Here is a 23,636-nt window from a genome sequence, read left to right on the forward strand (position 1 = left end):
TGGAGCATAGATTTAGCCAGAAGGTCACTCACCCAGCCTTGTTTTGGAAAATGCTTGGAACATCCTAAATGCCTGTCAAGAGGCAACCAGTCACATAATGAGGGTCTGTTCGGGAAACAGAATATGTGCAGCCCCGAAGATGAAGCCATAGCCCTGGGCTCTCCAACCTGAGTTTGGGCCCCTCTAAGGAGGGGCACTTTCCCCAGGGCCCTGGAGGGCTGATCCGGGACCCACAGCATGCCAGGGCCCTGCGCTGGTGCCCCTCAGAAAGTCCAAGATGTTGGGGGAGAAGCAAGTCCTTCTGATGCCAGCGGGAAGCTTATTTTTATTCTGATGGGTAGACAATTTCTTCCACATATCATCCAATGCAAACATATCTACAATGTGGTCTCAAGAGCATGAATGAGGACTCCAGCCCTGTTGAGAAAAGTTGGGGGACTGTGACCCCACTTATGTGACCTGCACACATGCAGCAAGCACATGGGTGGACACAGTGGGTTAAGGGTGATGGTGTGTTTCCGTGTAATAAAAGTTCTAAAATTTGAAAGCTGTCCACCCAGATGCTACATAACAACTGTTGAATGTTGAGGTCTCAGGTTACTTTATTCTTGCTTCCCTGTATTGTTAGTTGAGATGAATTTCATGTAACATAAAATTAACCATTTTAAACTGGTCGACTAAGTTACACTTTGCACATTTGCAATGCTGCATGGCCAGCACCTCTATGGAGTCTCAGAGCATTGCCGTCACCCCAGGAGACCACATACCTTGCAAGTAGTCATGCCCCACCCCCTCCCATCCAGCTGCAGGCACCCACTGATCTGCCTTCTGTCTCTGGCAGTGTCTGTTCTGGACGATGTAGACGGGTGGTATCACACACTAGGTGACCTTCTGCATCAGGTCCCTTCACATGGCCCAATGTCCTCGAGGTCCTTCTGTGTAGCGGTGTGTCAGTATTCTCTTCCTTTCCATGACTGAATAATATTCCATCAAATGGACTTGCGGAACATCACAGACTGTGGTTTAGAGAACAGGTGTGTATTTCGCACAGTTCTGGAAGCCGGAAGTCCAAGACCAGTGTGAGCAAATGGTGACAACTCTCCTCCTGGCCTGTGGACGGCCACCTGTGTCCTTCTATGTGGGGACAGGGAGGAGGGAGAAGGGGAGAGAGGCAGCTCTGCTCTGTTCTCATAATGATGCTGACCCCTTCCTGGCCCACACTCGTGACCTCGGCCAGCCTGAATCAAGAACCTACTTCCCTACGCCCCACACTGGGGGTTCAGCCTCCAACCTATGCTTTGGGGGTGCCACGTCAGTCCACAGGAAGGCTGATTCCCACTTTTTACTTTACAAATAGCAAGGGCAGGTACAATCAGCTAAAAATGAAATAAACACAGTAGGGCTGACAAATACACTCCCCTTAACACATCTTGCAAAATGACCACTTTTCAAAAAGACACACGGAAGCTTGCCTAACTGTCCCCACGAGACACCAAAATAATCACTGTGGAAACAGTTATGGGCGTGGCTATTCTTTGGCCAGTTTGTCTCAGTGAGCCATTTTCTTCCCAGTTGCTGAACACCCTCCCTGCAGTGCAGCGGGTCTGGAGGCTGGGGCTGCACCTGCCCTGGGGTGCAGCAGGACGTGAGCCTCCACAGCCCCTGCCCACCCTGCCCCTGGAGAGGTGGCCCTGGGGCCCTAAGTGCCTGCAGGCCCCCTTCCCTCCCCCAGAAGCCCCGCCCATACTGAGGGAGGGCCCCAGGGCCCCCCCACCCCCAGCAGCCCCAGGCAGGCCCCCAGGCTCCGGAGGCTCTCTCCCAGCCAGGTGAGCTTCTCCACTGCACGTCACCAGTTCTGTGCACCTGTCTGCAGGGTTCTGCTGCCTTCCGCTAGGCTCCAAGTCCAAACCCCTCATCCAGGCCCCCCAGCAGTCTGCTCCCCATGTCAGCCTCCACCTGCCACTGCCTCAGAGCTGGGACCTCCCTTCCTCCCCAGTCCCCCATACCCATCTTTTGGGTCTCAATGCAGACATCACTTTCCCGAGGTCTGACCTGGCCCTGACAGCGCCCCCACAATGCACTGGGCTCCCCTGTCTCCACACATCCCAGAAAACCTGTCTGAAGGACACTGCGTGGCCCCTGACCTCAGTCCAAAGGTCACAGGGGCCTGGGGCAGTGGGATGAAGGGCAGTCTGCCAGGGTTGGGGGAGACTAGGTCTCCATTTCTCCATTTTTCCTGTGACATACTTGTACCCAAGACTGAGGGGGTATCAGACCTGAGTTTAAGTTGAACATGTGGCTACCCAGAGAAAGACTACATTTCCCAGCCTTCTTTGCAGCAGACAAGGTCTCGTGAATAAATTCTGGCCAATGGGATGTGAGCAGACCTAGCATACATTTCCGGTCCTGTCTTTCAAGGGAAAGCCAGGCTCTTCATCTCTCCTTTGCTCTTCCTCCCTGCTGGAATGCGGGCATGATGGCTGGAGCTGGAGCAGCCATTTTGGACTGCACAATGGAAACCACGTCTTGAGGATGCCAGCACAAGACAGAAGGAGTTTAAGTCTCTGACAATGTAGAGTCTCAGCACTTGGATTCTTGTACTGAGTGCTACATGAAAGATAAATAAACTTCTCTCCTGATTAAGCCACTTTTGTTTTGGGGGTCTCTTGAAACTTACTATATTTTCACTGACTCTTGGGCTTCTTCCAATGACGTAGCTGTTTGGTCTGTTTGGTTGGACAGCGTTCCCCCCAGATTCCCGTCCAGCTGGAATCTCAGGATGTGGCCTATTTGGAAGTAGGGTCTTTGAAGGTCATGTGAGGACACAAAGGCCGACAGGAGCATGGGGGGCAGTCATAATATGACAACGGAGGTAGATATTGGAGTGATTGGTTCCAAGTGAAGGGGCAGCAAGGATGGCCAGCAGCATCGGGTGCTGGGGAGGCAAAGGAAGCGTCCTCCTCTGAGGCCTTTGGAGGGAGGACAGCCCAACTAATGCCTTGATTTTGGACTTCAAGTTTCCAGAACTGTGTGAGAACTGATCCATCTTGTCTTAAGCCTCTCAGGCTGTGATTTCGTGTTACAGCAGCTCTAGGAAGCCGATACAGTTTGCCACCTGGAAAATTACAGATTGAAGACACCCTCTTTGGGACCATGAACTATAGACCTTAATGACAGCTGCCAACTTTCTGGGTCACTTGAAGATGCTCTCGGTGGGGCCTGCTCTCTGAAGAGACGACCAGAAGGAAGCTGATGAAGCAGCCTGCGCCTCCTGCTCTGCCACCATTGCTACCGGGCCGTGCCGTGCATGGCAACACCCAATATCCTGGAGGGGGTACAACGTGACAGGCTTTGCATCCTGAAGCTGAGGCGACCATGCATGCCGGGTGGGACTCATCCCACGGGCAGTGAGCCCTGGCTCCTGGCAAACCGGCTCCATTAGACTTCTCAGGGCCCTGGGCTGCGCCTCACGAGCTCAGCGAGGTGCTGCTATTTCAAGCCGATCAGCTGATGGGCCACACCTTGGCCGCATGTTGTGGCTTCATCTGCAGTAAGTCGATGGTGCTTATTTTATTGCAAAAGCTGCCCCATGGCGGGCTGGAAGTCAACACATCAGAGGCCCTTCCACGCTCCCCACCACCCACAGACCCTGGTGCTGCTGAGCATCGGGATGGTCTTCTCCAAAGGTCACTTAAGAAGATTTCCTACTCCACTCCCTCCCGTCCTCCTGGCCCACGCACCTTAGGCAGCTCTGTCACTGACTGTGGCCGGCCCCCAGAGAAGAGCATCTCCGTTTGGTCTCCTCCTTGGCAACGAGCAGAATGAGAGGGTGGGGATGAGGCCGTTTGGGATTCCACCCTGACCCTCCTGACCAGGTTCTTCTTCTTCCCCCAAGGGCGTACTTCAGCCAGCCTGGGAGGTCCCAAAGAAGACCTAGAGGACACTCACTGAATTCTGCTTCAGCTGCCTGGACTCTCCCAGGGACCGACGTGGCCCTAGAGCTGAGGACAATGACCGCTTGGTTGAGGGCATTTGGTGCCCAAGGGGGTGCATGGTCCAAAGTGTGGCATTTAGTGGGTCTCAGTAAGGCTTATAAAGATGCCTGATGAACCTAACCTGTGTCAGTCGGGGTCCCCTCAGGAGGCAGAAGCTGTGCGACAGTTTGAACAGGGAACATTTATTCCAAGAATTACTGTGATGGAGGGTTGTTTAGATGAGGATTGGAAGAATAGACCCAAAGAGCACCTGAGAGCTGAGGGCTGAGCTGGGGCCCCCCATCTGCAGGCTGAGCTCTTGTTGGGGGGCGCAGCTGTGGCTCATGGACAGCAGGGAGGTCACTGTGGTGCCAGCAGGATTGCCTGAAATCTGTCCTTTGGAACTTTATGGAAAATCCACCTCCAGGGTGCTGGGGAGAGTTGCTCACATGGTGGGGTCTTACTGGAGGTCCTTGGCTACAAAACCCCCACAGTGCCTCATCTTTTCAACAAGTGTGCCCGAACAACTGGATATCTGCGTGCAAGAAGCCCCAACAAACAAAATCCCCAAAACCTAAATCCTCCCGTGGCCCGTACCTGACACCATATGCAAAGATTAGGTCCAACTGAATCATTGACCTAATGTAAAACCTAAGACAGCAGTCCCTTACCTGCAGGGGCATGTCCACAGACCCCAGTGGACCCCCAAAACCAAACCACCTCTAGGACCCAACCCTATCCACACTGGTTTTCCTATCTGTCCACACCTCTGATACAGTTTAGTTACAAATAAGGCACACTGAGCGCTCAATAATGACTAATAATCAAACAGAACAAGTAAGACAATAAATAGTAGTAACAGTTACATAAGCTTGGCCTCTAAATATCTTTTGTTGTTGTTATCATTTATCTCCAATTACATGAGCGACATTATGGTTACTAGACTCCCCCCGTCATCAAGTCCCCCCCACAAACCCCATTACAGTCACTGTCCATCAGCATAGTAAGATGTTGTAGAATCACTACTCGTCTTCTCTGTGTTGTACGACCCTCCCTGTGCCTCCCCTACATTATGTCTGCTAATAGTAATGCCGCTTTTCCCCCCTTATCCCTCCCTTCCCACCCACCCTCCCCAGTCCCTTTCCCTTTGGTAACTGTTAGTCCATTCTTGGGTTCTGTGAGTCTGCTGCTGTTTTGTTCCTTCAGTTTTTTATTTGTTCTTATGCTCCACAGATGAGTGAAATCATTTGGCACTTGTCTTTCTCCACCTGGCTTATTTCACTGCACATAATATCCTCTAGCTCCATCCATGTTGTTGCAAATGGTAGGATCTGTTTTCTTCTTATGGCTGAATAATACTCCATTGTGTATATGTACCACATCTGCTTTATCCATTCATCTACTGATGGGCACTTAGGTTGCTTCCATTTCTTGGCTATTGTAAATAGTGCTGCGATAAACATAGGGGTGCATCTGTCTTTTTCAAACTGGGCTGCTATATTCTTAGGGTAAATTCCTAGAAGTGGAATTCCGGGGTCAAATGGTATTTCTATTTTGAGCATTTTGAGGAACCTCCATACTGCTTTCCACAATGGTTGAACTAGTTTACATTCCCACCAGCAGTGTAGGAGGGTTCCCCTTTCTCCACAGCCTCGCCAACATTTGTTGTTGTTTGTCTTTTGGATGGTGGCCATCCTTACTGGTGTGAGGTGATATTTCATTGTGGTTTTAATTTGCATTTCTCTGATGATTAGCGATGTGGAGCATCTTTTCATGTGCCTGTTGGCCATCTGAACTTCTTCTTTGGAGAACTGTCTGTTCAGTTCCTCTGCCCATTTTTTAATTGGATTATTTGCTTTTTGTTTATTGAGGTGTGTGAGCTCTTTATATATTTTGGATGTCAACCCTTTATCGGGTTTGTCATTTATGAATATATTCTCCCATACTGTAGGATGTCTTTTTGTTCTATTGATGGTGTCCCTTGCTGTACAGAAGCTTTCAGCTTGATATAGTGTCACTTGTTCATTTTTGCTTTTGTTTCCCTTGCCCGGGGAGATATGTTCATGAAAAAGTCACTCATGTTTATGTCCATGAGATTTTTGCCTATGTTTTTTTCTAAGAGTTTTATGGTTTCATGACTTACATTCAGGTCTTTGATCCATTTCAAAGTTAGTTTTGTGTGTGGGTTTAGACAATGATCCAGTTTCATTCTCTTACATGTAGCTGCTTCCAGTTTTGCCAACACCAGCTGTTGAAGAGGCTGTCATTTCCCCATTGTGTGTCCATGGCTCCTTTATTGTATATTAATTGGCCATATATGTTTGGGTTAATATCTGGACTCTCTATTCTGTTCCACTGGTCTATGGCTCTGCTCTTGTGCCAGTACCAAATTGTCTTGATTATTGTGGCTTTGTAGTAGAGCTTGAAGTTGGAAAGCAAGATCCCCCCCTGCTTTATTCTTCCTTCTCAGGACTGCTTTGGTTATTTGGGGTCTTTTGTGGTTCCATATGAATTTTAGAACTATTTGTTCTGGTTCATTGAAGAATGTTGTTGGTAATTTGATAGGGATTGCATTGAATCTGTATATCGCTTTAGGCAGGATGGCCATTTTGACAATATTAATTCTTCCTAGCCAAGAGCATGGGATGAATTTCCATTTATTAGTGTCTTCTTTAATTTCTCTTAGGAGTGTCTTGTAGTTTTCAGGGTATAGGTCTTTCACTTCCTTAGTTAGGTTTATTCATAGGTATTTTATTCTTTTTGATGCAATTGTGAATGGAATTTTTTTCCTGATTTCTCTTTCTGCTAGCTCGTTAGTGTATAGGAAAGCAACAGATTTCTGTGCATTAATTTTGTATCCTGCAACTTTGCTGAATTCAGATATTAGTTCTAGTAGTTTTGGAGTGGAGTCTTTAGGTTTTTTTATGTACAATATCATGTCATCTGCAAATAGTGACAGTTTGACTTCTTCTTTACTGATCTGGATTCCTTGTATATTTCTTTGTTTTGTCTGATTGCCGTGGCTAGGACCTCCAGTACTATGCTGAATAACAGGGGGAGAGTGGGCATCCCTGTCTTGTTCCTGATCTCAGAGGAAAAGCTTTCAGCTTCTCGCTGTTAAGTATGATGTTAGCTGTGCATTTGTCATATGTGGCCTTTATTATGTTGAGGTACGTGCCCTCTATACCCATTTTGTTGAGAGTTTTTATCATGAATGGATGTTGAATTTTGTCGAATGCTTTTTCAGCATCTATGGAGATGATCATGTGGCTTTTGTCCTTCTTTTTGTTGATGTGGTGGAAGATGTTGATGGATTTTTGAATGTACCATCCTTGCATCCCTGGGATGAATCCCACTTGGTCATGGTGTCTGATCCTCCTGATGTATTTTTGAATTTGCTTTGCTAATATTTTGTTGAGTATTTTTGCATCTATGTTCATCAGGGATATTGGTCTGTAATTTTCTCTTTTGGTGGGGTCTTTGCCTGGTTTTGGTATTAGGGTGATGCTGGCCTGATAGAATGAGTTTGGAAGTATTCCGTCTTCTTCTGTTTTTTGGAAAACTTTAAGGAGAATGGATATTATGTCTTCTCTATATGTCTGGTAAAATTCAGCGGTGAATCCATCTGGACCAGGGTTTTTGTTCTTGGGTAGTTTTTTGATTACTGATTCAATTTCATTGCTGGTAATTGGTGTGTTTAGATTTTCTGTTTCTTCCATGGTCAGTCTTGGAAGGCTGTATTTTTCTAGGAAGTACGTTTCTTCTAGGTTATCCAGCTTGTTAGCAGATAGATTTTCACTGGCCTCTAAATATCGTTGTGCCGCAGTCACCCTTGTGAGGAGTGCTGAGGCAGAAATGCATCCACCAGGAGATGGAGTTGTGGGGGGCTAGGGAAGCTGCGACGCAGCCTGAGGCTGCTACTGACCTTCTGACCAGGTCAGGGGAGGGCCGTCTGCCTCGGCCCAGGCTGACTTAGGGAAACCAAAAGGCAGGCAGAAATGGGAAGTGCCGAGAAGGGGACTACTGGATTATAGACTTGGAGAACACACAGAAGAAAATCTTTGTGGCCCTGATTTGGGCAAAGATTTCTTAGATATGAGACATGACATGTACAAACCAGAAAATAAAAAAACGGATTAAATGGACCTCATCAAAATTATGAATTTGTGCTCTTTGAAAGTCACTTAAGAAAATGAAAGACAAGCAACAGCCTGGGAGAAAATATTTACATATCACATAATAGATAATGTACTGGTATCCAGGAGACAGAACTCCCAAAACTCAGTGACAATAACAAAAATAATACCAAAAAAGAAATGGGCAAAAAAATTTGACACTTAGCTGGCACAGATATACGGGTCGCCACGGAGCACGTGACAACACGATCAACATCAGCAGCACTTGGGGACATGCACCCGGCAAACACGGGGCGACCCCGCCGCACGGCCACCCGCTGGACTGGCTGGAATTGAGAGACTGACCACACCATGTGCGGGCGAGAAGGCGGCGCAGCTGCGAGGCGTGCGCCCGTGCGGGTTGCGCCTGGAAAGCTGCCGGCAGGTGCCCGGAAGTCGGGTGCCCCTGACCATCAGTCTCAGCGGGCCCTCCTCGTGCTCAGCCGAGGGAAAGGGAAACTGAGCTTCGCGCGAAAACCTGAACGCGAAAGTTTAATCACGCCCAGCCAGGGCCCACCCAAGCGTCCCCCAGCGGGGGACGCTGAAGGACCCTCTCGCCGAGGAGGGACGCGCTCCGGGCGCCGGCGGCGCCCTCGGGGCTGCTCTGCACCCTGCAACTGGCGGCGGCCGTGCCCACGCGCCGCCCCCGCAGAAGAGCCCGGTGAAGGAGGGGCACTTTACTGCACCCTCGCCGAAGGGCGGACAGGCAAACGCCCGCAGGCCGGTGGGTGTTGGCGCCGACCCCAGCTCGGGCCTCGCCCGGACACAACCCCGGCCCGGGGCGGAACGCTGCGCCCGCCCTCCCCGCGGGGGCCCCTGCCGGCCGCGGGTGACCGCGGGTGACCTCCGGGGGAGCGCGGGCGGGGGCGGGGCCGCGGCCCCTCCCCCCGCAGCGCCCCTCCCTTCCCTCTCGCCCCACTTCCTCTCCCCCGGCCCCCCGCCCCTGCTCCGCCGCCGGTCGGCGGAGCGCGCGCCCCCGCGTGCACGCGGACGCGGGCGCGGGCGGAGAGGAGGAGCGGCCGCCGTTGCGGGCCGGCCCGCGGGGCTGAGGCCGAGCCGAGCAGGGCCCGCGCCCCGGCCGGGCGCCCACCATGCGGCGGCTGCGGCGCCTGGCGCACCTGGTGCTCTTCTGCCCCTGCTCCAAGGGTCTGCAGGTAGGCGCCCCCCAGCCCGCCCGCCCTCGGGCCCGGGCCGCGGCGGGGCGCGCGGGGCAGGAGCGGAGGTTCCCGAGCGCGGGGATGTGTGGGCCCGGGGAGGCCGCGGGGATGACAGGGGGCCGGGCGCGCGGGCGGCGCCGATGGGGCGGCGGAGGGCGGACGCTGCGGGGCGGCGCCCCAGCCCCCGGGGCCCGGGAGTCACGCCAGGCTGCTCCCCCTGCCTCTGACTAGATGATAAGGCCTGTTTTTCTGTTTGGAAAATCTAGGACACATTAAAACGCCATAAGGAGGACATAGCTTCCCCCCGGGTCATCCATCCCCTAGCCGGTCCAAGCTTAGAGGTGTGAGCCGACCCCACCTTGACCTTGGACAGACGGTGTCTCCACCAGGGGCCTGCTGTCTGCAGGGGGCCAGGCTGCTTTGGGTGTCAAGCTGAAGGACCCATCGCCTCTGCTTTGGGGAGGTGGGAGCCAGGCTTGCATCAGAGTGTCAGCATCCGAGCCCACCCTGGGACCGCAGTGCCCTGCACGACAGCCCCGGTCAGAGCCATCCACACCTCCCTGGTCTCCCCAGGGCGGTCCTCCATCCAGGACAGGAGACTGCGTGCCAGGGCCGTACCCTTGGCCCAGGGCCTGGCTGGCCTCAGTTCCCCTCCAGGGAGAAGGGTGGGGATGGGAGCTGGGAAACTCATGGGCTGCACATCTGTGTCATCTGGGCTCTCCGGGTGCGTGGTGGTCTTGGCAGCCCGAGGTGGGAGGTGGGTGTGCACTGGCCTGCCCGGCAGCGAGCACCTCAACCAGGCTGCTGCGGGAGAGGCCCAGAGCGGCCGGCTGACGGCCCTGGGCACCCGGCCTCCGAGCTCTGCAGGAACGGTGGATGAGTGGGAGAGGTGCTCTGCAGTTTCCCAGAGGCTTGAGCCCTGTCGCTCCTTAGTGTCACACACACTCTGAGCCTCAGTTTCTCTGCCTGTGAAACACCCTCTTGGGTTAGTGGGTTGGAGCCCCTGGTGTGGGTGGGGTACCAGCCTGTGGGGCACCGATTGTTGTGTTGTTACTGTCGCCTGCGTGACCCCCACCAGGAGCTGGGCAGGGTGGGAGACAGGACTCACCAGGGATCAGGGCAGGGAAGGGGTGGGGCCTGAGGCTGCTCCTGAGATCAGACCTGGGGGTCCATCAGAGCTAGCCAGCTGGGGATGGTGTACCGGGAGAGGGCCACTGCGCAAAGGAGGGGGTCTGGCTGGGGTATGGCAGTGTCTGGGGTGGGCCCAGCAGGCAGCCTTCTGGCCCTGAGTCTATCCCCAGGTGAGCCCCCAGGTCCTGTGCTGGCCACAGCCTGCTCTCCTCCTGGCTGACCGCCCCCTCCCCCCAGCGCTGACCTTCAGGCCTTCCGGGGGCTGGAAGCCCACCCAAAGTCCCTGTTCACCACCAGCTTCTGGGGCTTTGTTCACTGCCAGTTGTAGTCCCTGAGCCTTGTCCTGCCAAACACCCCCTAGGCCCACCCACTGTTTCTGTCCCTTCCTGTTTTCCATTTTGAACAAATGTGACGGAAACAGATGTGGTGGCAGGGACAGGAGGGCCTGAAGCCCAGCCCCACGTTCTGCCCCGGGGCCACCCCAGACCTGTTGCCCTTCAGGGGCCGCTGAGGTTCTGAGCCCAGCTCTTCGGGGCCTCCTGCTGCAGCCCCTCCTGGGCAGCCCTGTGAACAGGCGCAGGGAAGCAAGAGGTGGAACCATAAAAATAACCGGAGCTGCCCGGCTGAGCCTGGAGGCTTGGTGGGGAGCTGTGGCCCACTTACTGTGCAGGGGGCAGCCCCCCGCCCTGGCTGGTGCGGCGGGCGGCCTGCTCTGGCATTCGTTCCTTCTCTGGGGGCAGGTCAGCCCCAAGCCCACCTGCTCTCCTGGCCCCTAGAGCCTGGCCCTTTCCTGGTGGGGCTCTGTCCCTGCACAGGGCAGCTCCTGGGAGCCCCCTCTCCTCAGCTCCTGGACGTTAGCCCAAGAGATGTGTGATTTGCCATGGCAGGGGTTGGGGAAGGGGGTAGTGGGAGGCAGCACCCCCAGCCCATCTGCTGCAGTCATCTGGGACCCTCACGCCCAGTGATACCACCTGCCAGCCAGGGGGACTCGGTAGAGGGCCTGAACCTTCTGTAGAAGCAGCTCCTGGGCCACCCCAGCCATCTGGGGCAGAGCCTCTGGCAGCAGGGCCGCGGGCTGCATGTCTTGTTTATTCTTTATTGTAAAATACACAAGACATAGATTTGCCATCTTAGCCGTTCCTAAGTGCGCAGTTCAGACGCATCAGGCACATCCACGTGCTGTGCGGCTGTCCCCACCATCGTCTCCAGAACCTTCCATCTTCCCAAGCTGAGACTGTCCCCCTTGAACACTCACTCCCCGCCCTTCCCAGCCCCGGGCCCCTACCCTCTGTCCGTCTCTGTGGATCTGCCCCTCCAGGGGTCTCCTGGGAGTGGAGTCCCACAGGGTCTGTCCTTCCGCGTCGGGCTTGTCTCACGGAGCGCAGTGTCCCCAGGTCCCTGCGTGCTGTGGTGCACATCAGGATTCCCTCCTTTTGAGGGCTCGGTGACACGGTGTGCACGGCCCAGTTTGGTTCCGGGTCGCCTGCCGACGGACGCTCGGGCAGTGTCCGCCCTCCGGCTGTTGGGAATAAGTATGCTGTGAGTTGGGTGTCTGAGGCTGCATCTTTTAAAGGCTTCCCGGGTGACTGCCGCCAGGGCCCTGCCCCCTGCACCAGCAGCCTCCAAGCCCCATCCCCCCTGCTGGTCCTGGTCCAGCCAGAACTTTCCACCAGCCAGAAGACAATGGGCTCGTGTGGTGATTCTCCGGCCTGATCTTGTGCGGAGGTTAAATGTTGTTATGAAATGAAGGCAAGACAGGAGGGAAATTAAAAATACCCTTATTCCACAGTAGTTATGGACCCTGTATCCCCCTCTTATTGAATTCTGTTTTCACCAGGTTTGCGAGCTACCAGGCAGCACCCCCACCCGAGTGGGTGCCCTGAGTGTGGGGAAAGACTGCAGCCCAGCCCCAGGCAGTGGGCTGGCCCGGAAGCTGGGACGGGGCAGGAGGGCTGGGGTCTGAAATGTCCTTCACGTGCCTCCTCCCCTGACCAGGGCCGGCTCCCGGGCCTCAGGGTCAAGTACGTCTTCCTGGTCTGGTTGATCGTCTTTGCGGGCAGCTGGATGGCATATGTGCACTACTCGACATACGTGGAGCTCTGCCGCGGGCACGTCTGCCAGGTGGTCATCGTAAGTGTTGCCTAGGGCCGGCCTTGTGCTCCAGGGGCAGCAGGCTCTGAGCCCCTGCCCTGTGCTGGCACATGGGCTCCTCGTGGATTTCAAGGTGGATCTGACTGTGCTTTGTAGAGCTGCGTCTGGCCAGATGTCGGGGAGACGGGGTGGCAGGGAGGAAGGGAGAGAGCATGTGGGGGCCGCTGGGGTGCCCAGGAGAGCATGGTGGGCGGGCCGTTGGGGTTGAGCACATGGGATGGCCTCCAGGTGTTTGGGAGGGACAATGTTTTAGCTGGGGACAGGGGCGGGCAGGTGCTGGTGGCCTTGAGGTCATCTCAGGGGCCTAGCAGAGGAGGCCTGGTCCTCACAGCCTCCTGCTGGGGAGAGCGCTGAAGGTGGCACCTGGAAAGGACCTTGTGCACATGCCTGTTGGCATGTGAGGGCGCAGGTGTGCTGTGTGCATGCGCTTGTGCTTGGTTCACACATGTGAGGGTGCGGTGTGACACACCGTGTGTGTGCAGGGACGTGTGTGTGCACACCTTGTTGGCTTGCTGCTTCTGCTGACTCCCTGTGACTGCCTGGAGAGGTCATGCCGGGCCAAGGGGTCCTTGGCAAACCCTAGACTCGTAATGACCCCACCCTGCCACCCTGCCTGGCCCTCCTGACCAGGGTCCTGAGACCTCGTCTTGCGGACGGGCCTGGAGGACCTGACCTAGAGCAGCAGGAACTCCTAGGGTTTCCAAGGGGGAGCTGTGGTTTAGAGACGTGGGGAGACCCCAGGCTTCGATCCTGTCTCCACTTGCCCGAACCAGCAGGCCGCGTGGATTTTCTCCTCCTCCTGTGAGATGGAGGGTACCACTCTCCGGGGAACAGTGTGGCACAGAAGCCAGCCTGGAAGGGCCCAGGGAGGCCTGCTCTGCCCGAGTTCCCGCAGAGGCTGGATTTTGGGAAAGTCCAGAGCTGGCCGTGGGCAGGGGCATGGGGTCCAGGATGCAAAGATCCCATGTGACAGGACTTGCCAGCGCTGGGTGGTGTCCAATCCTTGGTGGTTGGCTCAGACTCCTGTTGGGGGTCAGGCCAGCACCCAGCGCTGAGGACGCAGCACCCATGCCTGTAGGGAGGGCCTTCAGGCCTCTGGTGTGTTCTTGGCTTGCTCATTCATTTCCGAAATGCACCCCCGTGGCCTGCAGGGGCCAGGCCTGAGCTGGGTTCTGGACGTGGCCCTGCCTCACAGTCTGGGGGCCAGGGCAGGTGCATGAGGAGGGAGCCCGTGCAGGCTGGCCCAGCTCTGCCTGGGCAGCAGTGGGGAGAGTCTGGGGAGGGCCAGGCTGGGCCAAGGGCCCTGGGAGCTGCGCTGCAGCAGGCGCCTTGCTGGAGCGATTGAGGGGGAGTGTGAGGGGGCACTGGCCAGCGGGGCATGGTGAGAGGTCCAGAGCGTGGGCAGGCATCCCCCTGAGCACCCAGGTGCTGGCAGGAGCCTCGCAACGTGCAGAGGATCAAGAGGCCACTGGAGGAGCAGGAGACTGTGCCCCTCCCAACAAGGGGAAGCTGTAGTCCCCGTTTGCCCAGGGTGCCTGGCCTTCTGGCCAGCAGGGTTTCCCTGGGCTGCTGGGAGCCTTCCCAGAGGTCACAGCTGAGCTCAGCTCTCCTGGGGCCATAAGGACACCTCCTTTTTAGAGGAGACCTGGCCATCTCACGGAGGCACTGCCCATCTCCAGAGGGATTCCACAGCTTGTCCAAGGCCACAGTATGCCAAGGGCTTGCAGGCTGTTCCCACCACAACCCAGTCTGCGGTCGGGAAACGGGCTGGGATGGCAGGGCACTTGGCCTCAGCCCCTCCCACCAGGCGAGCAGCATGGCGGCAGGCTGGGGACTGGCCGGGTGGGAGTGTGGGCCTAATGGAGCAGCCCACCGCTGTGGCCCGTGGCCCGCAGGTCACCCCAAACGCCCTGCAGCTCTGTGGGGTTTGGGACCTTGTGGCTAGCCCCCCATGAAACAGTGGGCCAGATGCATGTAGTTGTTCCCTTCCTGTCTTGATGAATGGCTGCCATTTTCATGATGCTACAGCGCAGTGGCCCCCTTCCTGCTCAGCAGAGGAGTGCAGGCCTCTCCAGGGCCATCTCTTTGTCCCTGGCTCTGCTGCCCCTCCTCCCTGCACTTGGGTGACGCCATGCTCTGCACTGATTCCTTCTCCTGCCTCCCAGCCTGGCCCCAGCAAGGCCTGGGCTCCGCGGCAACAGTGATGCACACACACAGGAATTCACCCCACGCGCTCCAGGTGCCACAGCTCCCAACAGGCAGGGGCTCGACTCCACCTCAGGCTTCCCTGCTGTCCTGCTCAGGTCAGCCCCGACCCCTGCGAGTCAGGGACCGGCCAGGAGGTGGCAGCTCTTCTGGAGCCGACCTAATCACTGCTCAAAGCTTCTCCTACTGAGTCTGGTTAATGAGGTGGCCCAGGGTGGGGCAGGACAGGAGTGACAGACCTCATACACCCCATGCCCATGGCTGGAAGGCCTGGGAGCAGCCTCCCCGTGTTACAGGAGGTCGACCACGGCACTCAGCTGGTATGCTCCCTCCGGCAGCTGCAGGTGTGACCTGCACAGAGGATAGGCAGCCACGGGGTGGGCTTCCACACCACCACCGGGGCGTCACTGGCCCTATTGCTCCTGCTTCGGGCCGCAGAGAAGGGCCGGGGGAAGACACAAAGCCAGGGTGAACCGGGCATCTGCTCAGAGGCAGTGGTGCCGATAAGCTCAGCAGCATCGCAGGACTGTGGGGGATAGGCTGGTGAAGGTAGCCGTGGACTCTAGGAGGGGCTGGGGGCTTTCAGACACAGGGAGCAGAAGGTGCCTGCCAGCTGGGGGTGCCCTGGCCCTCCAGGGTATCTCAGGGGTGCCCCGAGGCTGCCTGGTCATCACCAGCTGCAGTGGTCTGGTCTGGGGGCCCCTCTGAGCAGTGTGGTCTAAGAACCAGGGCAACTGGCAGATGCTGATGGGAGCCTCAGCCTGCCCCCACCAAGGGGCGCAACATGTGAAGGGTGGGGGAGGAACCCCCAGCACCACTCCCCAGGTGTCTTCCTCCTGTCCTCAGTGTGACCAGTACCACAAGGGCATCATCTCCGGGTCCATCTGCCAGGACCTGTGCCGCCTGCGCCAGGTGGAATGGGGGGCCTGCCTTTCCTCTGTCCCAGGCCAGCAGGTGAGCCCAGCATGCAGGCTGGGGGAGGGCCTGGAGCTGGACGTGGAGGTGTAGTGGGGGGGACCATGTGCACGGAGGATCCCTGTGGCCCATCCAGGTGTACAGCGGGCTCTGGCAGGGCAAGGCGGTGACCATCAAGTGCGGCATCGAGGAGGGCCTGCGATCCCAGGCTGGCTCAGACACCGTCCCCGGGAGGGAGCTGGTGCTGTTTGACAAGCCTACTCGGGGCACCTCGATTAAGGAGTTCCGGGAGATGACCCTCAGCTTTCTCAAGGTCAGCTGTCTCTCTGGGTGGCTGTGTCAAGTTCACATCTAGGGATGTGTGCCCAAGGCGGGAGGGAGGCTGAGTGGGGCCATACAGGCCAGCAGGTGTCTGGCTAGCTCCCCACCTCCAAGCAGACCTTCACTGAGCACCCACTAGGCAGGGAGGGCCCTGCCCCTGGTGGCATCTGTTGAAGAGCAGAGAGCTGCAGGTACATGGGAGTGGGATGGGGGCACATGAAAGATGGCCTTACCTGCCCTGCTCTGGGCCCTGTGCTGAGGTGCCCCCGCCAGGCTCCCGGACCCTGGAGGACACTTGGCCATGGGAAGCCACAGGAGCCACGCTGGTGGGGGGAGTGGGGCTGGGGGTGGTCAGGCAGGGCATCCACAGGTGGCAGGGGGGCTTCCCATGGGCCTAGTCCTCTCCACCCATGCAGTTGGAGGCTGGGCTCCCCCAAGCTGGTAGTTGTGTGGGATTCTTCGCCTAGCTGTGCTCACGGACCTGAGGACAAGGCTGGCGCCCTGCCAACTTGTAACTCACAGCGAGGCTGATCTCCCGCTGGCTCTCACCTGACACGGTCCCCTTTCTCTTGGCTCCAAACATCAGGTGAACCTGGGAGACCTGCCCTCCCTGCCTGCTCTGGTTGGACAGGTCCTGCTCATGGCTGATGTCAACAAGGATGGCAGGGTGTCCCTGGCGGAGGCCAAGTCGGTGTGGGCCCTGCTGCAGCGCACGGAGTTCCTGCTATTACTGTCTCTGCAGAAGGACCATGCCCCCAGGCTGCTGGGCTACTGTGGTGACCTGTATGTCACCGAGGCTGTCCCGCACAGCTCCTGGCCCGGGGCTGCGCTGCCACCCCTCCTGCGCCCACTGCTGCCCCCAGCCCTCCAGCAGTGGCTGGGGCCTGCGTGGCCCTGGCGGGCCAAGATCACCTTGGGGCTGCTGGAGTTTGTGGAGGAGCTCTTCCACGGCTCCTACGGGAACTTTTACATGTGTGAGACCACGCTGGCCAATGTGGGCTACACGGCCAAGCACGACTTCAGGATGGCTGACCTGCAGCAGGTGGCACCTGAGGCCACAGTGCGCCGCTTCCTGCGGGGCCGCCGCTGCGAGCACAGTGCCGACTGCACGTTTGGCCGCGACTGCCGGGCCCCCTGCGACAAGCTCCTGCGGCAGTGCAAGGGTGACCTCATCCAGCCAAATCTGGCCAAGGTGTGTGAGCTGCTGCGGGACTACCTGCTGCCCGGCGCCCCCACCGAACTGCAGGAGGAGCTGGGCAGGCAGCTGCGTACCTGCACCACGCTGAGTGGGCGGGCCAACCAGGTGGAGGCCCACCACGCCCTGGTGCTGAGCCAGCTCAAGGCCCTGCTCTGGAAGAAGATCTCCCACACCCAGTACTCCTGACCCCAGCCCTGTGGGCTGCCCGTGCCTGGAGGCTCTTGCCTTTGTGTCCCTGTCCCCCCAAGCACTCCCAACAACTGGACCCTTCTCTGGAAAGAGGCAAGGATCTGGGCCTCAACACCAAGGGCTGGCCAGGTGCCCACCCTGCCAAGCTGGGTTCTACTACTGAGGAACTTACGATGTAAATAAACAGCTTTTCTGTGAGTGCCAAGTGCCTTGCCCAGCCCTGCCATCCACACTGCTCAGTGGCGAGGCCCTCAGCAGGCATTCTGGAGAGCCTCGCCTGACCCTCCGGCTCCCAGAGCCATTCTGGTGGATGGAGGCGGGAGACAGGGTGTGGGTGCCAGCCTTCATCCCTGGTTTCTGCAGTGACCGACGAGCAGCCACACCCGGACTGCAGCAGGGTCCCGTGACCGTGTGCTGGCTGTGGGCCAGCAGGACAGTGGAGTGCCTCTGCACAAAACCATCCAGGCTGACCTTGTTCTTTAACTCATTTTAATGAACTTCTAGGTACAGTCTGTTATTTGGGAAAGAGCCAAGCATTTCCTCTCTTCTGCCCGAACCCACAACAGGAAGCTGTGCTCCCTGGAGCCTGGCCCCCTTTCCTGGAGCTGGCACGTTGAGAGTGCCCACATTCCAACCTGCCCTGCCCAATGAGGTGCACAACCCCCCACATGGCTTCTCTAAAAACCTTTTGCCTAAAACACACACTGTAAAATCTCAACTATTACACCATATTCCCAGTATTCCTAAACTCCAAATATATTAAAATGATTTTCCCATCTAGTTTTCCTCTTGAGGGAAAGGTATCTGAATACAGTGAAAGCTTGGGACTGGGCACTTGGACCCTGCAGCTGGCCATGACCGTGTTCCCCAGACATGAGTCGGGGGTTTCAGATGGGTGCCGTGTCCTTTACCCACTGCAGTGTCACACACACAGGGGTCCCCTGCTGACCCGTGAGGCGCGGTGGATGTACTAACCCTGCCCGGCAGGGAGACCTTCTGTCTGCCCACTCATTTTTGAAAAGCAGAGCTGGGCTGCAGCACCTTGGGGCCTTCTGCAAACGTGCACTGTATGTCCCCCAGTCCACTGTGTCCCCGTCACCGGCTTTCCCTCGGTCTCTCAGATCCTGAGCCGTCTCAGCTGACACTTAGGCAGCAGCGCCCTCAGCCTGCAAAGCCACCATGTTGGCGTAGAATCTGCTGGCTGGGCACCCGGGCTGCTTTCCAACGCGGATGCGCTGCTCAGCTATTATAAGCCTGTGGTTCTGTTCCTCCAGAGACACTTCTTAGAGCCGGTTTCCCCAGTCCTGTCCTGTGTGCCCTCGCAGCAGGGTGTGGACAAGTGCCCCAAAGCCATGTTCTGTCTCCCCACTGCGGTACCGTGCGTGCGTTCCCAGGGGCCTGAGGACGCTGCCCCAGGCTTCTCCAGCAGGGGCCTCATCTGTGAACAGAAACCAGCCATGTCTGAGATAACCCACAAGCAGCACCTCATGGGCTGGCAGGATGGGTCGCCACACTCCCTGGTCAACACCTTGGGTCTCAGTTGGAGCCGGAAGGTCAGAGGTCTCTGCAATGCAAACACATGGCTGCTGAGTCCTCAGCCTCCCTGGGACACGCTGAGCCCAGCTCCCACTCTTCTGAGAGTTCCGCTCACCACCCGGCCTCTGATGGACCTCACATCAAATGGACCCTGTCCTGTGGACGTTTGAAGACTGAGAAGACATCCTCAACTCTAAGACCGCAGGACACCTGAGCAGTTTTCTGCCTCAAGTGAGCTCCTACCCGACCCCAAGGACCGGCTGGCAAAGGCGCCACAAGCCCGTTCTATATCCCACAGCCTCCAGCTCTCCCACACTGAGCTGGCCCTGGGCCCTCTGGGGGAGCAACCAAGTTGTAAGGACCCCTGGGCTGTCTTCGGGGAGGCCCCGTGGCAAGTAACCAAGGCTTCCTGCCAACAGCCAGAGCATGCTGCCCCGGCACGCATCCAGATACTGCACCCTATCTGGCGGGAGAAATCCAGCCAGAACTGCCCAGGCAGGCCACTCCGGACCCCCAGAAACTTTGAGGGCATCAAGTTTCTGGGCGATTTCTTATGCAGCATTAACTAAGTCATATCTAGCAGGCGAGGCGGCAGGGTCAGCTGAAATGTCATCCTGCCACCCCAAGAGACTGGTGCTTTGCCCCACCTTCACTGCCCGGAGGCCGAGGGTGGCTTCCCTGTCAGCTACTTGAATGTCAACGTGCTAACATTCTTACCTCTTCTCTCAAAGGCACATGCATGTGCCCAGAAAGTAAGATGTGCCTTTATTAAAGGGCCACCCATGTGTACCCCCTATGTGCATACAGAAGGTGCTTCAGGACCAGTTTAACTTTCAATGCGTGCACTTTGCGAGGCCTGGATTCTGGAGGCTGCTGCTGTATACTGCAGACAGCAGACAAGCCGAGGAGCGGCATCTCCTGAGTGTTGTTTTTGGGGGGCAGCACAATGCCCCCTATTGGTGGCAGGGTAGAGCCTTGATGGTCCACCAGCCTTTGCCCAGACAGTGCCTTCAAAGGCTCTCTTTCATTTTCCAGGTGGCCAACTGGCTGCCCAATCAGTAGAGGGCACCAAGCAATGCCACCAGTAAGGAAAATCCCCTGCACTGCCACCCGACCCCAGCAGACCCACATCCAGCGTGAGGGCCCAGAACCTCAGCCAGCCACCCCTGCCAACCTACCATCCTGAGGCAGGTCCTGGAGTGACCGAGCTTGCATCTGGAGGTCTACTCCAGGGTCACCTATGGGGTGCCAGGCTGGGCCCCTGGACCTGAGGAATTAAGTAAGGACAGTGGGCCTGGCAGGCCTCTCACCTTTAACCTGGACTGGATTCCCCACACTCACTCCAGGGAAGCCGTCCATGGATGCCCCATCATGTGTGCCAGTTGCAGCAGCTGCGCTGTGTGCTGAAGGGCGCTGCAGCATCCCTGGCCTCCACCTCCCTCCTCCCTATTAGTCTTCAGACACTGCCACATGCTGGGGTGGAGGGACACAAATTGCCCTCGATTGAGAACCATGGATCTATAACTTTTGTTTGACCCTCAAACTTAGCATTTAGGAAATGAATGCCCTGCTGTCCTGAGCCCAAGAACTGAGCCCTTTCACTCCCCAGTGCCTTAGTCTGGACCGTCACTTACAGTTAGGGTCATAAGGGGCTGCACACAGGCCCCAACTTGTTCCCTTAACAGGACAGTGCCAGGAGTGACCTCTGCATTCTCTCCATTCCCAGCCTGACCAAATCACCTCCTGCCCCTTGAACGTGCTCTGCTGGTCTCCAGGGTCTCTGTACAGCAGGGGCTGCGGGCACAGGACCTAGAGGCCTCACAGAGAGCAACAAGCGGACGGGACACGAGCTCTTCATCCCAGCTCAGCAGCTCTTGGCCACAGATGCATGTCACACCTGCCCAAGGGCCCTGAAAGAAGCCCTCCCAGACAGACCCCGTGCCAACCATTTCTGCAGAGACCCTCTCCTGGTTAATTCCACTGTGCCCACAGCTCACCTTGTGCTTATACACACAGGTCTCATTTTACAGATAAAGAACACCAAAATGGTGTCACCCCGGGGGTTCCCAGATGTCAGGCAGCCCTCATGGGACGGCAGCTGCCTTGCTGAGAGCTGAGGACTGTCAGGCTACAAACCATTCTTAGTGCTCACGGATCTGGGCACTGAGCGTAGAAATAGCCACTTCTTCTCTGCCCTGACATCACAGGTGCAGCAAGCAGCTGCCCCTGGGGTGCTGGCCAGGCCAGCACCTGTGGGGCAGCCAATCCCACACAGCCAGCAATCCTGGAGGCGAGAAGCACCACCCCCACCCGAGGTGAAGGTCATGCCAGCCTTCACCTCTCCTCTTACCTTGGTCTGGACTGTGACGGTTCTTCTGGCCAGTGTCCACACTGTGAGCTGATGTTCAGGGAGCGGTAAGGGGCTTCTCCTGTATCAAATAACAAAAATGTCCACAATTAGAATAACCAGCAAACCTTCCTACGCCTTACAGATGATTCTGAAAAAACCCTACCACTTTGGCAACTGTAGCACAAACGAGCCATCTACAGCTCTACTTAAGTGAAGGCTGTTCTAACAAGGGGACCCCTTTCCCTTTTCCTCCGTCAAGTCAAACCTCCCACCGACAACCTGAGATTAAGAAAGCCAGGGGTGCTTGCACCGTTTACTGAACTGGAGGATCCCAGTGCAGCAAGAGGGACCTTCCTCAGAAGTTCTGCACCCTCTCCGCAAGCCACTAGTGGGGTACTGATGGGCGGACTGCCAAGTCCACACACGGTGACAGTTAGTGATGCTCTGGGACTTACGCCTCCTGTGAAGGAGAAAGCAGTGGGCACGCTGAACCATTTCGGTAACGTTAAAATCCCGCAATTCTACTTCTAGAGCTTCTGGCTGCTGTTTTGGAAGGAGCAGAGTAGCTACCTGAGAATACTCTTAACATTTAACGCACCTAAATCATTTCAGATTGTCAGGTGGCATTATTCTATACCCCAAAGGAAAATCTGGGGACCACGATTTTTTTGATCCAACGTTGAGAGATAAGCAATGCTCTGCTCTTCAGCACGTTAGCCAACTGCAATCTGCTCCCATTTTCCACTCACTGACCCTCCAGTGGTCCTCTCCCACGTCCTGCTGTCCAATGCAGAACCTCCTCATGAGGCCAGCCAAGCGCTAGGAAAGAATCAAAAAAGCTTTTACATAATAGGCTGCAAGTTGCCATAAACGCACACCAGTGATGAAGTACATGTGGCGTCGTGTCAGACCATTAATCATCCAGATGTTCACCAGCCAGAACACTGAGCGTAGACAAGCCTCTTTTCTCTCTGCCACCTAATGACACAAATGTGGCACGGCAGCCGCACCTGCAACGCCTCTGGAGGCAGGGAATGTGGGAGACTGATTCAAGATTTTGGCCCCCTCCACGTCAGTGCAGGTCGCTGGCCCTGACAGTCCCTTAGGATGTCACAGGAGGGGTTTAGTTCATAAGAAAAGGTCATGCTCTGGGGGCTAATCTGTTCCAGCGTCCCAGGTGCCAACTCACCCGAGGGCCCAGCATGCCCTTCCATGCACCCGGTTTCCCACAGGCAAGCTCCCTAGCGGAAAAGAAACCCACACGTCGTTAAGAACCAGGAGTCCACAAAGAGGTACTGGACCAGGCCAGCGTTTGCTACACTTGGTTTCCCAAGGGCTCTGCCACCAGGTTTACTTATTTCTAGAAAACACGAAACCCGCTTCCCTTTCCCTTTATTCCTTGTCTAACTGGGGCACATGAAACACGCGGGGTCCAGCGTGCCGGCGCTGCACAGAATAATGGCGTCCTGGCCGCTGAACCCCCGCGGCGGGGCAGTCCGGGGACCCGACGGCGCCCGCGCCGAGCCCTGAACCGGGACGCCACCGCCCACTGTACTCGGGAATCGCCCGGTCTTCAGACAAGGCCCAATGGGCAGTGACAATCCGTCCCTTCCTTCAAAAAAAAAAACAAAAAAACAAATGACCAGAAATACGAGGCGACTTCCTCAAGGTCGCAGCCAGTGGGTCAGAGACGCGCTGGGGGAAGCGCAGGCGGACGGCGCCGGGCCCGGGGCCCCTGCAGCCGCGGAGGGAGGGCGCACCGATCGGACGCAGGGGCGGCGCGCCCGCGATGTGCTCTGCTGGGTCCAGGCAGCCCGGGGACCCAAGCCGCTGCCGCAGGGAGCGCCATGACCGCCGCCGTCCGAAAAGAGCGCGCAGCGCGCACCGCGCCCTTTATAGGGCGTACGGTGGCCGCGCGGGCCAAACCACGGCCACCCCAGCCCGCCCACGCAGCGCCCTCTAGCGAACCCTGCCGGCCCAGCCACGCGCGGCGGCGCCTCCGGGCTTCGGCGGGCGCCGGTTCCCAGCTGCTGCGCCGCCCCGGCTCACCTGTCGCCCCCGCCCTCGGGGCCCTTCCCAGAGCCAGCGGGAACCTGCGTTCTCGTGCCCGAGGCCGCGCAGCCACGGTGCCGACACTGCAAAATGGAAATCCCGGTGGGACCTAGTCCCGTAGGTGGCAGGCCTGAATGAGATGCAGGGCAATTAGGACAGTGCCCAGGGGGTTAGCACTGGACGGTGTCTTCCATAGTTACTGGCCCTCACCCACCCCTATCCCCCACCTCCCCGCCATGAGTGTCTATGAAGCTGGGGCCACCCCTTTTTTCCATGCAGAAG

The 23,636-nt window shown here is 57.0% G+C and overlaps 2 protein-coding genes and 2 non-coding genes across 29 annotated transcripts; 1 reads left to right on the plus strand and 3 right to left on the minus strand.

Annotated features, from left to right (window-relative positions):
* Positions 1-9,107: 9,107 nt before the first annotated feature.
* Positions 9,108-17,615, plus strand: DIPK1B (divergent protein kinase domain 1B). 2 transcript variants are annotated; one of them, XM_037007717.2, is made up of 5 exons: positions 9,109-9,303; positions 12,433-12,567; positions 15,640-15,747; positions 15,845-16,021; positions 16,616-17,615. In XM_037007717.2, the coding sequence occupies exons 1-5, from the start codon at positions 9,241-9,243 to the stop codon at positions 17,411-17,413; spliced, it is 1,281 nt and encodes a 426-aa protein (XP_036863612.2). In that variant the 5' UTR covers positions 9,109-9,240; the 3' UTR covers positions 17,414-17,615. The 2 variants fall into 2 exon arrangements, with proteins under 2 accessions (XP_036863615.2, XP_036863612.2); XM_037007720.2 differs by lacking the exon at positions 12,433-12,567 and having other exon boundaries at positions 9,108-9,303.
* On the minus strand, positions 9,312-23,208 carry LOC108389706 (uncharacterized). 25 transcript variants are annotated; one of them, XM_037007723.2, is made up of 8 exons: positions 22,946-23,190; positions 22,492-22,543; positions 22,052-22,121; positions 21,613-21,762; positions 21,303-21,381; positions 20,131-20,219; positions 18,945-18,980; positions 17,889-18,854 (listed from the first exon to the last, which is right to left on the minus strand). In XM_037007723.2, exons 2-8 carry the CDS (start codon positions 22,504-22,506, stop codon positions 18,700-18,702), a joined length of 594 nt encoding a protein of 197 aa, XP_036863618.2. In that variant the 5' UTR covers positions 22,507-22,543; positions 22,946-23,190; the 3' UTR covers positions 17,889-18,699. The 25 variants fall into 25 exon arrangements, 8 of the variants coding, with proteins under 8 accessions (XP_036863622.2, XP_036863621.2, XP_036863618.2 ...); XM_037007721.2 differs by having other exon boundaries at positions 17,889-18,980; positions 21,625-21,762; XM_037007724.2 differs by lacking the exon at positions 18,945-18,980.
* LOC118970513 (small nucleolar RNA SNORA43) lies at positions 21,071-21,205 on the minus strand. Its single transcript, XR_005058561.1, has one exon. It is a non-coding gene; the product is annotated as a small nucleolar RNA SNORA43 (small nucleolar RNA).
* LOC118970515 (small nucleolar RNA SNORA17) lies at positions 22,204-22,334 on the minus strand. Its single transcript, XR_005058563.1, has one exon. It is a non-coding gene; the product is annotated as a small nucleolar RNA SNORA17 (small nucleolar RNA).
* Positions 23,209-23,636: the final 428 nt, after the last annotated feature.

Source organism: Manis javanica, chromosome 2 (assembly GCF_040802235.1).
Source record: "Manis javanica isolate MJ-LG chromosome 2, MJ_LKY, whole genome shotgun sequence".
NCBI lineage: Eukaryota > Metazoa > Chordata > Mammalia > Pholidota > Manidae > Manis > Manis javanica.

What these genes read in the sequence shown, in the direction of transcription:
- DIPK1B (XM_037007717.2), top strand. Translation starts at nt 9,241, where the DNA reads ATGCGGCGGCTGCGGCGCCTGGCGCACCTGGTGCTCTTCTGCCCCTGC. An exon ending in CCTCTGTCCCAGGCCAGCAG is followed by an intron (nt 15,748 to 15,844) that starts GTGAGCCCAGCA and finishes TGGCCCATCCAG; the next exon opens with GTGTACAGCGGGCTCTGGCA. An exon ending in TGACCCTCAGCTTTCTCAAG is followed by an intron (nt 16,022 to 16,615) that starts GTCAGCTGTCTC and finishes TCCAAACATCAG; the next exon opens with GTGAACCTGGGAGACCTGCC.
- LOC108389706 (XM_017648158.3), bottom strand. An exon ending in CCGTCACAGTCCAGACCAAG is followed by an intron (nt 20,220 to 21,302) that starts GTAAGAGGAGAG and finishes TTAATTCCTCAG; the next exon opens with GTCCAGGGGCCCAGCCTGGC. An exon ending in CCAGGACCTGCCTCAGGATG is followed by an intron (nt 18,981 to 20,130) that starts GTAGGTTGGCAG and finishes TTTGCATTGCAG; the next exon opens with AGACCTCTGACCTTCCGGCT.